We start from the raw sequence: 13,659 nt of genomic DNA on the forward strand, positions 1-13,659 counted from the left end.
AAACAAGTAATTGTATTTGGTTTAAAGGAAGAGAAAATAGTAAGAAGAATTCAAAGAGAGGAAAAGGAAAAGAACCTGTTGAATAAGTTACTGATAAAAGTGATGGGTGAAGACAATCAGGTAGTAAAGCAAGTGGAAGAGTTCCAAAGAGCTGGGAAATATGAAAAAGAAAAAAATGAGACCCATAAGGATAAGGTTTGCAACACAGGTACAAACAGAAGTAATTAATAGATCTTGGAGGTTGTCTGAAGATGAAGAATATAAGAATGTATGTATAAACAGGAATATGGATGAGATTGAAAGGTTGAAGCAAAAGGAGCTGGTAAATGAGGCTAAACAAAAAAAAACTAACAAAGAATAGAGGAGAAGTTTTTCTGGAGAGTAAGAGACATGAGAATAAAGAAATGGTACATCAAACAGTAAGTAAAATGTGTTATACTAATGTAAATGGATTAATGTCAACAAAGATGGAATTAAATGAGTTATTAAACAGAACTACACCATATGTTGCTGTATTATGTGGGACAAACTGGAAAAACGAATGGGGAACTCCTGACACTGGTGATGATAAATATGATTTATGGATGAAAAATATAAGTGACAAGGGAGGAGGTGAAGTGATCATTCTGACTAAAAAGTGTGTTAAAGTGGAGAGGGTAATAAAAAGTGAAGACAAGTTTGAGATTCTACAAGTAATGATTAGAAGTGGACATGGAAGGATAATGAGTTATGTAGGAGTGTATGTGCCACCTATGACCAATGCTTGGTGAAGAGAAGAGCACGAAGAGATGCTGGTAGATGTGCTAAAAGGTCTTGAAAAGATAGTGATGGAAATTAGTGATATAGTTATTGTTAGTGATTTTGATTGTAAGGATATAAATTGAGAGACATGACAACTACTGGAAGTGAAAACTCATGGAGTAATAGACTGTTAAACTGAGCAGTGGAAAACTTAATGACTCAATGGATTGATTGTGATAACAGATTTAGTGGAAGTGGTAAACCATCAAGACTTGATTTTGTGTTTACCAAGGACATGGAAATTATTGAAACTATACACTATGATAGCCCTCTAGGTAAAAGTGATCATTTGTTGATGAAATTTAACTTGAAAAATGAAAATGTAGCCACTGATGAAATTCATAAGGTGAAATTTAAATATAGTAAAGCTGAATTTGAAAGATTAAGAAAATTTTTTTGCTGTAGATTGCAAAGACTTTGAAGACACAGATGTTCAGAAAAAATGGGATAAATTTATAAGGATATATAATTCTGCTGGGGAGAAATTTGTACCTAGAGGAGCAATAAGATGTAGAAAGGGTAAAGAATGGTTCAATACAAAATGCAAAGAGGCAAGAAATTGTAAACTAAATGCTTGGAATAGATGGAAGAAGAGAAAAACTGAGAGCAGATGGGAGGAAATATTGATGCTAGAAATAAGTTCATTGAGATAATAAGAATGGAGAGAAGAAACTATGAAGGAGATATAAACGATAAGTGTACAAATCAACCCAAACTGTTCTTTAGATATGTTAATGAGAAGATGAAGAAGGAAGGTGTATCAAGATTGAAAGTTAAAGGAAAAATCTATGAGGATGCACAGGACAAGGTAAAGGTTATGAATAATAGTTTCAGATCGGTGAAGGGGAGTTTGATACTGGAAGGGATAAGTTGGTGAGGAATATACTAAGTACAGTCCGAGTCAGTTATGAGGAAACACTTAAGATGAGGAAGAACTTGATATAAATAAAAACAACTGGTCCAGATGGAGTATCAAACTAGATATTGATGGAATGAAGAGAACAACTGGCTGATAAAATTCACAGTCTAGTGGTGACATCACTATCACAGGGAAGAGTAGCGAAAGATTGGAAGAGAGCAAATATTACACCAATATTCAAAGGAGAAAATAAGGAAAACCCACTAAATTATAGACCAGTATCCTTGACTAGTGTTGTAGGAAAAATATGTGAAAGAACTAAAAAAAAAAGGAAAGATAAATGGAACACTTGGAAAATAAAGTTTTGGTAAACTGTCAATTTGGATTTAGGAGGGGAAGATCATGCTCCATGAACTTATTATCCTTTTATTCCAGGGTAATCGATATTGTGTGGGAGAGAGACGGATGGGTGGATGGTGTCTATTTAGACTTGAAGAAAGTGTTTGACAAAGTACCACACCGAAGATTGCTATGGAAAATAAGAAATTATGAAAAAAATTGAAGAAAGACTGCTGGAGTGGCTGTAGGATTATTTGGATGATAGAGAGATGAGAACAGTAATACAAGACCAGAATTCATCTTGGCTAGTAACTAGTGGTGTCCCACAGGAATCAGTGTTGGGACTCATAATGTTGTAATATATGTGAATGACATAAATGAAGAAATAAACAGTTATATGAACTTATTTGCAGATGATGCTAAGCTGATGAGAAACGTAGAAAATGTAAATGACTGTATGGTATTGTACGATGATTTAAATAAGATAAATAGATGAAGTAGATTTTGGCAAATGGAATTCAATTTAAGTAAATGTAAAGTAATGGAGTTTGGTAAGAGTAAGAAAAATACAATATCATTATGAGATGGATATTGTGAAGTTACAGAAATCAAAAGAGGAAGTGGATTTGGGAGTAATAGTTACTGAAAATCTGACTCCAGACAGACACATTGATAAAATTACTGGAGAGACAATGAATTTGTTAAAAAGAGTAAGAATAGCATTCTCATATTTAGATGAAGGAATGATAAAAAAATTGTTGACTTCCATGATAAGACCAAGATTGGAATATGTGGCAGTGGTGTGGTCTCCTCATATAAAGAGGAATATTGTAAAATTAGAAAGAGTACAAAGAGTGGGTTCTGGAGTTGAGTAAGTTGACCTATGAAGAGAGATTAAGAATGTTGGAAACTCCTACCTTGAAAACAGGAGAGAGAGAGAGGGGATTTAATAAACATCTATAGAATGATAAAAGGTATGGAAAATGTGGACAAAGAATGTTTTATAACTTTAGACACACAGAGTACATGGGAACACAATAAGAAGCTGAAGAAACTTAACTGTAGAAGAGACATCAAGAGGTATAGTTTTCCTCACAGAAGTGTGAACAAGTGGAATGAACTCTGTGAAGACATTGCCAATGCTGTAACTGTCTATGCTTTTAAGACCAAACTGTATAGATATAGAGATGGGATACTATGAGATTACTCCCCTCCCCTTAACCACAACTAGATACACACACACACACACACACACACACACACACACACACACACATGGACACAGACACCCTCATGACCCCAGGGCTTCAGAGGTCAACTGACAGGCTTAAGTCAGCTCTCCTCCCATTAGTGCTATAGATAATGATGCCAGTCTCTGAACAACGAACAACACAGCGCCACTAGCTAGATCACCCACACATGTACTCATATGTACTCACACATCTACTCATATGAAGCTACCTCATACACACAGAATGCTCCATGTTTTCATCTGTAGGGCTGCCCCATATACACATTTATGACAGTATCACAATGATCAATGTTCTATGCATCTGTATGCACATGGGATTTACAATAACAATATTTTAGCTCATGTCAATAAGGGGCATGCAGTAGCGACAACATCTGGCAGATTAGTTCTGAAAACTCCCCCATCCAGAAGGAGCAGTAGAATAAAAGTGAATTATTCATTAGCCAATGGTAGAATTAGTAAAACAACAGAAGAGAGAGACTTGGGAGTAATTATGACATAAGTTACTGCCTGAGAAGCACATAAATAAAATAACTCGAGAAGTGTATAACTTGCTCAGAAATATAAGAACGACCTTTACATACCTGATTAGGTTATGATCAAGAAATTGATAACATTGATTATATGACCAAGATTGGAATATGCAGTCTTGGTGTGGTCACCAAGACTAAAGAAAGAAATCATGAAGTTGGAAAGAATACAGAGAGCTGCAACTAAAATACCAGCAAGACTGAACAATCTATAAAACTATGATTTGACACAAGTGAAAATAAGTCCTCAAGATGGCGGACAACATGACTTAGCTGAAGGATCTTGTATCTCACTGGCACTCCTGCTAAGTTTGGGTGGGAGGAGGAATAGCATTACTATAATCATAACAGTCAACATGGCAGAGGCAGTGGGACCACGGCAATGTCAACAGAGAAGTTTTCGCAAGTGCAGAGATGTCTTGATGGAACTGAGCGACTCAGTACTGACAAAGAGGTACCAGCTAGACAGTGCAGGAATTGTATACATGACTAACTTGGTGTGTGATGCCCTAACAAGGAATAAACCCCTCATGCCAGAGATGAAGGTGATTATAACCCTGAGGTACCTTGACACCAGGAAAATGGACCAATGTGGCAGTGGCAACTTAGGACCATCACAGCCGACAATAAGCAAGGTGATCAGGAAAACAGTATACGCACTTGCAACCCATGACGTCCTGAAGAGGTGCATCAAGTTTCCGTTCACTCAAGAGGAAATTAGAGTGTAGGAGACTGAATTCAGACATATTGCAGGTTTACCTGGTATGAATGGTGCCATAGGTGGTACTCACATCAGAATAACAGCACCAAAAATATATGAGGCAGAATATGTCAACAGAAGAAGACAGCACAGCATCAATGTCCAGGTATTGCTTCACACACATGGCAGATTTCTTGCTACTCGTATAAGTTCAAGGTGGCCAGGCTCTGTCCATGATGCAAGGGTTCTAAGGGAAAGTGAATTCTACCAAGGATTCGAGAGGGGGATGGTGCCAGCAGGATGCAACCTTGTGGTTGACAGTGGCTACCCCAGTAAAAAGTGGGTTATGACACCATATCTTCGACCTCAGCCTGTCCAACAGTCCAACTACAATAGGTAAGTTTTGCACATTAATATCTGTCAAATTAATTTCTTTTTTTCTTTTTTTCTTTTTTCTTTTTTTTTATGTAGGAAGGATACTGGCCAAGGGCAACAAAAATCTAATAAAAAAAAATGCCCACTGAAATGCCAGTCCCTAAAAGGGTCAAAGCAGTGGTCAAAAATTGGTGGATAAGTGTCTTGAAACCTCCCTCTTGAAGGAATTCAAGTCATAGGAAGGTGGAAATACAGAAGCAGGCAAGGAGTTCCAGAGTTTACCAGAGAAAGGGATGAATGATTGAGAATACTGGTTAACTCTTGCGTTAGAGAGGTGGACAGAATAGGAGTGAGAGAAAGAAGAAAGTCTTGTGCAGCGAGGCCGCGGAAGGAGGGGAGGCATGCAGTTAGCAAGATCAGAAGAGCAGTTAGCATGAAAATAGCGGTAGAAGACAGCTAGAGATGCAACATTGCGGCGGTGAGAGAGAGGCTGAAGACAGTCAGTTAGAGGAGAGGAGTTGATGAGACGAAAAGCTTTTGATTCCACCCTGTCTAGAACAGCAGTATGAGTGGAACCCCCCCAGACATGTGAAGAATACTCCATACATGGACGGATAAGGCCCTTGTACAGAGTTAGCAGCTGGGGGGGTGAGAAAAACTGGCGGAGACGTCTCAGAACACCTAACTTCATAGAAGCTGTTTTAGCTAGAGATGAGATGTGAAGTTTCCAGTTCAGATTATAAGTAAAGGACAGACCGAGGATGTTCAGTGTAGAAGAGGGGGACAGTTGAGTGTCATTGAAGAAGAGGGGATAGTTGTCTGGAAGATTGTGTCGAGTTGATAGATGGAGGAATTGAGTTTTTGAGGCATTGAACAATACCAAGTTTGCTCTGCCCAATCAGAAATTTTAGAAAGATCAGAAGTCAGGCGTTCTGTGGCTTCCCTGCGTGATATGTTTACCTCCTGAAGGGTTGGACGTCTATGAAAAGACGTGGAAAAGTGCAGGGTGGTATCATCAGCATAGGAGTGGATAGGACAAGAAGTTTGGTTTAGAAGATCATTAGTGAATAATAAGAAGAGAGTGGGTGACAGGACAGAACCCTGAGGAACACCACTGTTAATAGATTTAGGAGAAGAACAGTGACCGTCTACCACAGCAGCAATAGAACGGTCAGAAAGGAAACTTGAGATGAAGTTACAGAGAGAAGGATAGAAACCGTAGGAGGGAAGTTTGGAAATCAAAGGCTTTTGATATGTCCAAGGCAACAGCAAAAGTTTCACCAAAGTCTCTAAAAGAGGATGACCAAGACTCAGTAAGGAAAGCCAGAAGATCACCAGTAGAGCGGCCTTGACGGAACCCATACTGGCGATCAGATAGAAGGTTGTGAAGTGATAGATGTTTAAGAATCTTCCTGTTGAGGATAGATTCAAAAACTTTAGATAAGCAGGAAATTAAAGCAATAGGACGGTAGTTTGAGGGATTAGAGCGGTCATCCTTTTTAGGAACAGGTTGAATGTAGGCAAACTTCCAGCAAGAAGGAAAGGTAGATGTTGACAGACAGAGCTGAAAGAGTTTGACTAGGCAAGGTGCAAGCACGGAGGCACAGTTTCGGAGAACAATAGGAGGGACCCCATCAGGTCCATAAGCCTTCTGAGGGTTTAGGCCAGCGAGGGCATGGAAAACATCATTACGAAGAATTTTAATACGAGGCATGAAGTAGTCAGAGGGTGGAGGAGAGGGAGGAACAAGCCCAGGGCAGAAATATAAAGTGCATGAAATTCTGGTGATGGAAGGCTTAAGTACCTTTTGTGGGCCACCTCTCTATCATGTATAGCACGAGAACAAGCTGTGTTAAACCAAGGTTTAGAAGGTTTAGGACGAGAAAAAGAGTGAGGAATGTACGCCTCCATGCCAGACACTATCACCTCTGTTATGTGCTCAGCACACAAAGACAGGTCTCTGACACGGAAGCAGTAGTCATTCCAAGGAAAATCAGCAAAATACCGCCTCAGGTCCCCCCAACTAGCAGAGGCAAAACGCCAGAGGCACCTTCGCTTAGGGGGATCCTGAGGAGGGATTGGAGTGATAGGACAAGATAAAGATATGAGATTGTGATCGGAGGAGCCCAACGGAGAAGAAAGGGTGACAGCATAAGCAGAAGGATTAGAGGTCAGGAAAAGGTCAAGAATGTTGGGCGTATCTCCAAGACGGTCAGGAATACGAGTAGGGTGTTGCACCAATTGCTCTAGGTCATGGAGGATAGCAAAGTTGTAGGCTAGTTCACCAGGATGGTCAGTGAAGGGAGAGGAAAGCCAAAGCTGGTGGTGAACATTGAAGTCTCCAAGAATGGAGATCTCTGCAAAAGGGAAGAGGGTCAGAATGTGCTCCACTTTGGAAGTTAAGTAGTCAAAGAATTTCTTATAGTCAGAGGAGTTAGGAGAGAGGTATACAGCACAGATAAATTTAGTATGAGAATGACTCTGTAGTCGTAGCCAGATGGTGGAAAACTCGGAAGATTCAAGAGCGTGGGCACGAGAGCAGGTTAGGTCATTGCGCACATAAACGCAGCATCCAGCTTTGAATCGAAAATGAGGATAGAGAAAGTAGAAGGGATCAGAAAAGGGGCTACTGTCAGTTGCCTCAGACACCTGAGTTTCAGTGAGGAAAAGAAGATGAGGTTTAGAAGAGGAGAGGTGGTGTTCTACAGATTGAAAATTAGATCTTAGACCGCGAATGTTGCAGAAGTTAATGAAGAAAAAGTTGAGGGGTGTGTCAAGACACTTAGGGTCGTCGACGGAAAGGCAGTCCGACCTGGGGACATTTATGGTCCCCTCCCCAGATGGGGACTCCGAGGCTGGTGTAGGAGTCGCCATGATTTTAAAATTTTTTGAGTGAAGGGTGTGTGTGTTATTAGGTGCTTGTAGTTTTGTGTGGAGGAAGAGAGTTGTCTTTAGAGGGCAGGCTGTGACTACCCCCTTGTGTTGTGAGACACAAAGGGAAACGTTCAGTGAGGTCACAGCTGGGTTTAATGATAAGTTCACAGCACCCCCTGAACAGTGCTTTAGACCTCACTGGGAGTAATTATCGTTTCGGCAGGTGTCTACTGCACATACTATATTTAATTTTTGGTAAATTTTCATAACAATTGCCAATTTGCTCTCATTTAAGATAATGAGTTAGATTAGGGTACTATTATACAATTGTACTCATCTCATGGCAAAAAGTTCACAGTTAAGTAATGGGGCACATACAACACAGTGGTGTATATGTTTACTGCTGCAAATTGTTAAATCCTAAGATATTCATTTTTATCATATTTATCATTAAAGTAGATCACTTTAAGTTTAGTTAATTTTTTAATCAAATTTATTATTAAGGTAGGTTAGTTTAGGTTTAGTTAATTTTTTGATCAGATTTATTGTTAAGGTAGGTTAGGTTAGTTTTAGTTAAGTTAGGTTGGGTTAGGTTTAGTTTATTATCAAATTTATCATTAATGTAGGTTATGTTACATTTAGTTAGGTTAGGTTTGCTTAATATTCTATGAAATTTATCATTAAGGTAGGTTAGGTTAGGTTAGGCTTAATTAGGTTAGGTTTAGTCAAGCTCTGTTTTTTCACTGTCATGCTTAAGGACAAAACTACATTCTTCCTAGTAGATTTTCATTTGCTTTGAATGAATCTACTAACCATTTTCATCACAAAATAATTGGTTTGTGTGTGTGGTGTATAAAAAAAAAATAAATAAATAAAAAAAATACAATGTCAAATGCATTTTGTGGACTACAAGTCTTTTTAATAAAGTTTTAAATTGAAAACTTGTAGAATGACAAAATTAGTGGTTGATTTATTATATATATATATATATATATATATATATATATATATATATATATATATATATATATATATATATATATATATATATATATATATATATATATATATATATATCTCATTGAATGTGATAGCTAGTTGAGCATTTATTATTTTTCTTAAGATATTTCCCTTATATCTTATGATTGTCTTATATTCTTTTTTTAATTGGCTGTATGACTTCGCTGAAGCTAGTCCTTGATAAGAACATCAAGGAACATCAAGCCTTCCGACTCTGACAGACAAGTTAAACTGATAATTTATTACAACACCAAGAAAACCAGCCATTTTCTTCTGAAAAATAACCCCTCAAAAGAGAAAGAGAGCCTTCAAAAGTCACATGTCATATATAGGTTTACGTGTAACCAAGGAAACTGTGAAGTCCTTCCCTCCATCTATGTTGGCATGACGACAACAAGACTCTCCCAACGACTAACTTTCCACCTCGCAGCAGGAGCACCCAAGAAACATCTGAAGGAGAAGCATAACATAAACATCACAAGAGGAATGCTAGTAAATAAAACGGAGATCCTAACTACATGCCCAGACACCAGGCGTCTCCCCATCTTAGAAGCACTATATATAAAAGAGACAAACCCTACATTAAATCAACAATCCGAAGACCTACAAGCATTACCAAGCGCGCGAAGACCCAGCTTGGATAGCAGCCCAGCACAGCCCACGACAGCCGTCAGCCAATCAGAGACCAGGATGCGCAGTGGGGTGACAAGCCTACCAGTATAAATACACCCCCGCAATCAGCTTGAGCCATTCTCTCTGACACCCTCAATACGGAAAGACCTTCGCTAATTAAGAAGGGTCAAGGACCCGAAATCGCGATCTAGCGAAAATGACTAGCTTCGGCGGTCATACAGCCAATTAAAAAAGAATATAAGATAATCATAAGATATAAGGAAAATATCTTAAGAAAAATAATAAATGCTCAACTAGCTATCACATTTAATGAGATATGTATTAGAGAGAGACTCCTGCCCATATACACCCTTAATATATATATATATATATATATATATATATATATATATATATATATATATATATATATATATATATATATATATATATATATAATTTTCTACATTCGTTTATTTGTGTGCCCTACACTGAGGTCCTCTTCCTTGAAGCCATATATATATATATATATATATATATATATATATATATATACAGTATATATTATTTAACTTTTTTTTTTTTCAGTGATGGTGCTCAACCTCAGCCATACGCTGCTGCATAACTAGCATCACCCTGTACTTCAGGTAGGATTAACACCCAGGTTATGGTCTGTCTGTCTTTGTCTCTCCCTTTATGTCTCTTAGAAAATTAATGTATATACATATTTATATTTGTTAAGCTATATAAATATTTTGTTATCTAATAGAAAAAGTTTCAGTGTTATGCTGATGAATAATGATTCCCTTATCTTAGTTATATTAAACTTCTATTTGACTGGTAAAAAATATTATTAATGTTTGTCCTCACTTTTACTTTTATGAAAAATGAAAAGAAAAAAATATATACAATAAATACAATTACACAAAACTTATAAAATTTAAACAAATAACAAAAAATAAACTACATTCCTATAAAAATATTTACACAAAGTTATAAAATTTAAACAAATAACAAAAACTTACATTCCTATAAATATAATTACAGTAGTTATAAAATTTTAACAAATAAGAAATAAATAAATTACATTCCTATAACCTAATGGAAAATAAAACAAAAAGCACAAAATATTATTTGCATCTATACCATATCTTTTACTGCCATTTTCTGTTCTATTTTTTTTTTTTTTATTTATATAATTTTATTTCTTCTACTTCAATGTCTTTTTTTTCTTAATTAAGTTTCCATCAGCTTCAGTTCTATTTCTAATTTTTTTCAACAGCTGGTTGGCCACTTCATCAGTCTACCATGAGGGTGGACATCTTGGCATCAGCAGGAGGTGCAGCTGCCTTGGCTGATGGAAGTTGTGCAGAAGCAGCACTTCCATCTGTCCTGTTATCATGACAAATGATAATAAACATTAGATAAACCATCACAAGCATGTTTAGTGCAGATCTATCTATTATTATATGAGGTGAACATCCCCTTCAAGGAGGGGGGTAGCACCCCCTCCCCCCCCACCACACACACACACACACACACACACACACACACACACACACACATACACACACATACAGCTGATCATGGTGACCAGTAGGACACCCACAGGAAGAGGAATCTTGGATTTTAGTGGATTTGCAGAAGATGATGGCCAGTTGCAGGAGAAACTGAATGCAAGGAAATTAACCATGCTGGAGGTGGAGGTTGAAGAGATATGGGAGAAGGTAAGAGACCTAGAAATAAGAAATGGGAGGTTGGAACAAGAAAACAATTAAATTAAAAAGGAATTAGAAAATGAAGAGAAAGTGCTGCAGAAAGCGATAAGGAAAACCAAATTAGAATGCTGGAAATAAAAATGGGAATGATGAATAAAACGATGAAGGCTTGAGAAATACAAATGAATATGCTGGAGGAAAGGATGAAAAAGATTGAAGTCCAAGACAAAGACAGGGATAAGTAAATTAAGGAAAGCCAAGAACAAGTTAAGAAAATGGCAGAAAGATCCGTAAATAAGTGCGAGGAGTTGGAGAAAAAGTGAGTTATACAGAAGTAGTGAAGGACCAGAGGAGTAAAGAAGGCTTGACAAAAGAGGTAATAAAGGTAATAAAGGAAAAGGAAAACCTGATAAGAGACACTGTAGATAAAAAGAAGAGCGTAATGATCTTTCGCCTGGAAGAAAATGAGATAAAAAAATGGTATAAAAGAGAAGCAGAACAAAGAAAAACAGCTTGATTAATACTGAGTGTGATAAATGAAGGGGATACAAAGCTGGAAGACGAAATAGAGGTGTACAGGATTGGCAAATACGATCAAGCAAAAAGTAGACCATTGAAAATCAAACTAAAATCCCAAACAGCAGCTGAAGAAACATTGGCAAATGCATGGAAGCTAGCCAAAAGTAACAAGTTTATACAAGTCTGGATTAGAAGAGAAATGAATGAGGAAGAAAGGAAGAAACTTAATGAATTGAGAAGTGAAGCAAAAGAAAGGAATGAACAGAGAACACAAGAGGAAAAGAAACTTTTTTTCTGGAGAGTAATGGACCTAAGGTTGAGGAAGTGGTACATGCAAAGAGTGAAGGGTGCAGAGGTACAGCTGTAAGAGAGGGAGGGACATGGACACTGGCATACACTAATGTGGATGGTTTAGTTTCAGTGATGGATGAAGTGAATTAATTTATAAAAGCAAATAAACCAGACATCACGGCAATGGTAGAAACTAAACTAAGAGATTCAGAGACACCAAATTTAGGAGGGGGAAAGTACAATATGTGGATAAGAAACAGATGTGGAAAAGGAGGAGATGGAGTGATGATGCTTGTTAAAAAGGGTATCAGGGTGGAGAGTGTGGAAAAGGCAGAAGGCTTGATGGAAGGCCTAAACTTACAACTAATAAATGGAAGAAGAAGAATACAATGTCACAGTGGTGTATGTCCCACCAAAAACAAAGACCTGGAATAGACAAGAGCATGAACAGTTGCTGAGTGAGACAAAAGAATGGCTTGTAAAGAAAATCAAAGAAAACAACAAAATTGTTATAATGGGAGATTTTAATGGTAAAGAGATAAATTGGGAGGAGTGAAACACAAGAGGAGGAGAAGACTCATGGGGAGATAATGTTCTGAAACTGGCAATGAATGATATTATGACACAGTGGGTTGAGGAAAACACTAGCTACAGAGGAGGAGAGGAGCCATCAAGACTTGATTTGGTATTATCAAAAGAAACAGATATTATAGAAGACATGAACTATAGTTGTCCACTAGGAAGAAGCAACCATGTCATGATAAGGTTTTATATTAAAGAAAAAAGAGAGGAAAGTAGATGTGAAGATTATAAAAATGAAAGATTTAATCATGGTAAGTCAAATGTTTTGAACAAATGAGGAGATACTTTGGTGAAGTGGACTGGAGTACACTTATCACAACAAGTGGTGAAACAAGTTTGGAAGGAGGAAGCAGTAGACACCTGCCGAAATGATAATTACTCCCAGTGAGGTCTAAAGCACTGTTCAGGGGGTGCTGTGAACTTATCATTAAACCCAGCTGTGACCTCACTGAATGTTTCCCTTTGTGTCTCACAACACAAGGGGGCAGTCACAGCCTGCCCTCTAAAGACAACTCTCTTCCTCCACACAAAACTACAAGCACCTAATAACACACACACCCTTCACTCAAAAATTTTAAAATCATGGCGACTCCTACACCAGCCTCGGAATCCCCATCTGGGGAGGGGACCATAAATGTCCCCAGGTCAGACTGCCTTTCTGTCGACGACCCTAAGTGTCTTGACACCCCCTTCAACTTTTTCTTCATTAACTTCTGCAACATTCGCGGTCTAAGATCTAATTTTCAATCTGTAGAACACCACCTCTCCTCTTCTAAACCTCATCTTCTTTTCCTCACTGAAACTCAGGTGTCTGAGGCAACTGACAGTAGCCCCTTTTCTGTTCCGTCCTACTTTCTCTCTCCTCATTTTCGGTCCAAAGCTGGATGCTGCGCTTATGTGTGCAATGACTTAACCTGCTCTCGTGCCCATGCTCTTGAATCTTCCGAGTTTTCCACCATCTGGCTATGACTACAGAGTCATTCTCATACTAAATTTATCTGTGCTGTATACCTCTCTCCTAACTCCTCTGACTATAAGAAATTCTTTGACTACTTAACTTCCAAAGTGGAGCACATTCTGACTCTCTTCCCTTTTGCAGAGATCTCCATTCTTGGAGACTTCAATGTTCACCACCAGCTTTGGCTTTCCTCTCCCTTCACTGACCATCCTGGTGAACTAGCCTACAA

At 37.9% G+C, this 13,659-nt stretch overlaps 1 protein-coding gene across 4 annotated transcripts in view; it reads right to left on the reverse strand.

Annotated features, from left to right (window-relative positions):
* Positions 1–10,212: 10,212 nt before the first annotated feature.
* Positions 10,213–13,659, reverse strand: part of LOC135108577 (uncharacterized) — a 131,504-nt gene continuing 128,057 nt past the window's right edge. For all 4 annotated transcript variants that reach the window (XM_064019729.1, XM_064019727.1, XM_064019725.1 and 1 more), the window contains one exon: positions 10,213–10,754. In XM_064019729.1, coding sequence (XP_063875799.1) covers positions 10,692–10,754 — 63 coding nt within the window. In that variant the 3' untranslated portion in view covers positions 10,213–10,691. The remainder of the gene's footprint in view (positions 10,755–13,659) is intronic.

Source organism: Scylla paramamosain, chromosome 17, assembly GCF_035594125.1.
Source record: "Scylla paramamosain isolate STU-SP2022 chromosome 17, ASM3559412v1, whole genome shotgun sequence".
Lineage (NCBI taxonomy): Eukaryota > Metazoa > Arthropoda > Malacostraca > Decapoda > Portunidae > Scylla > Scylla paramamosain.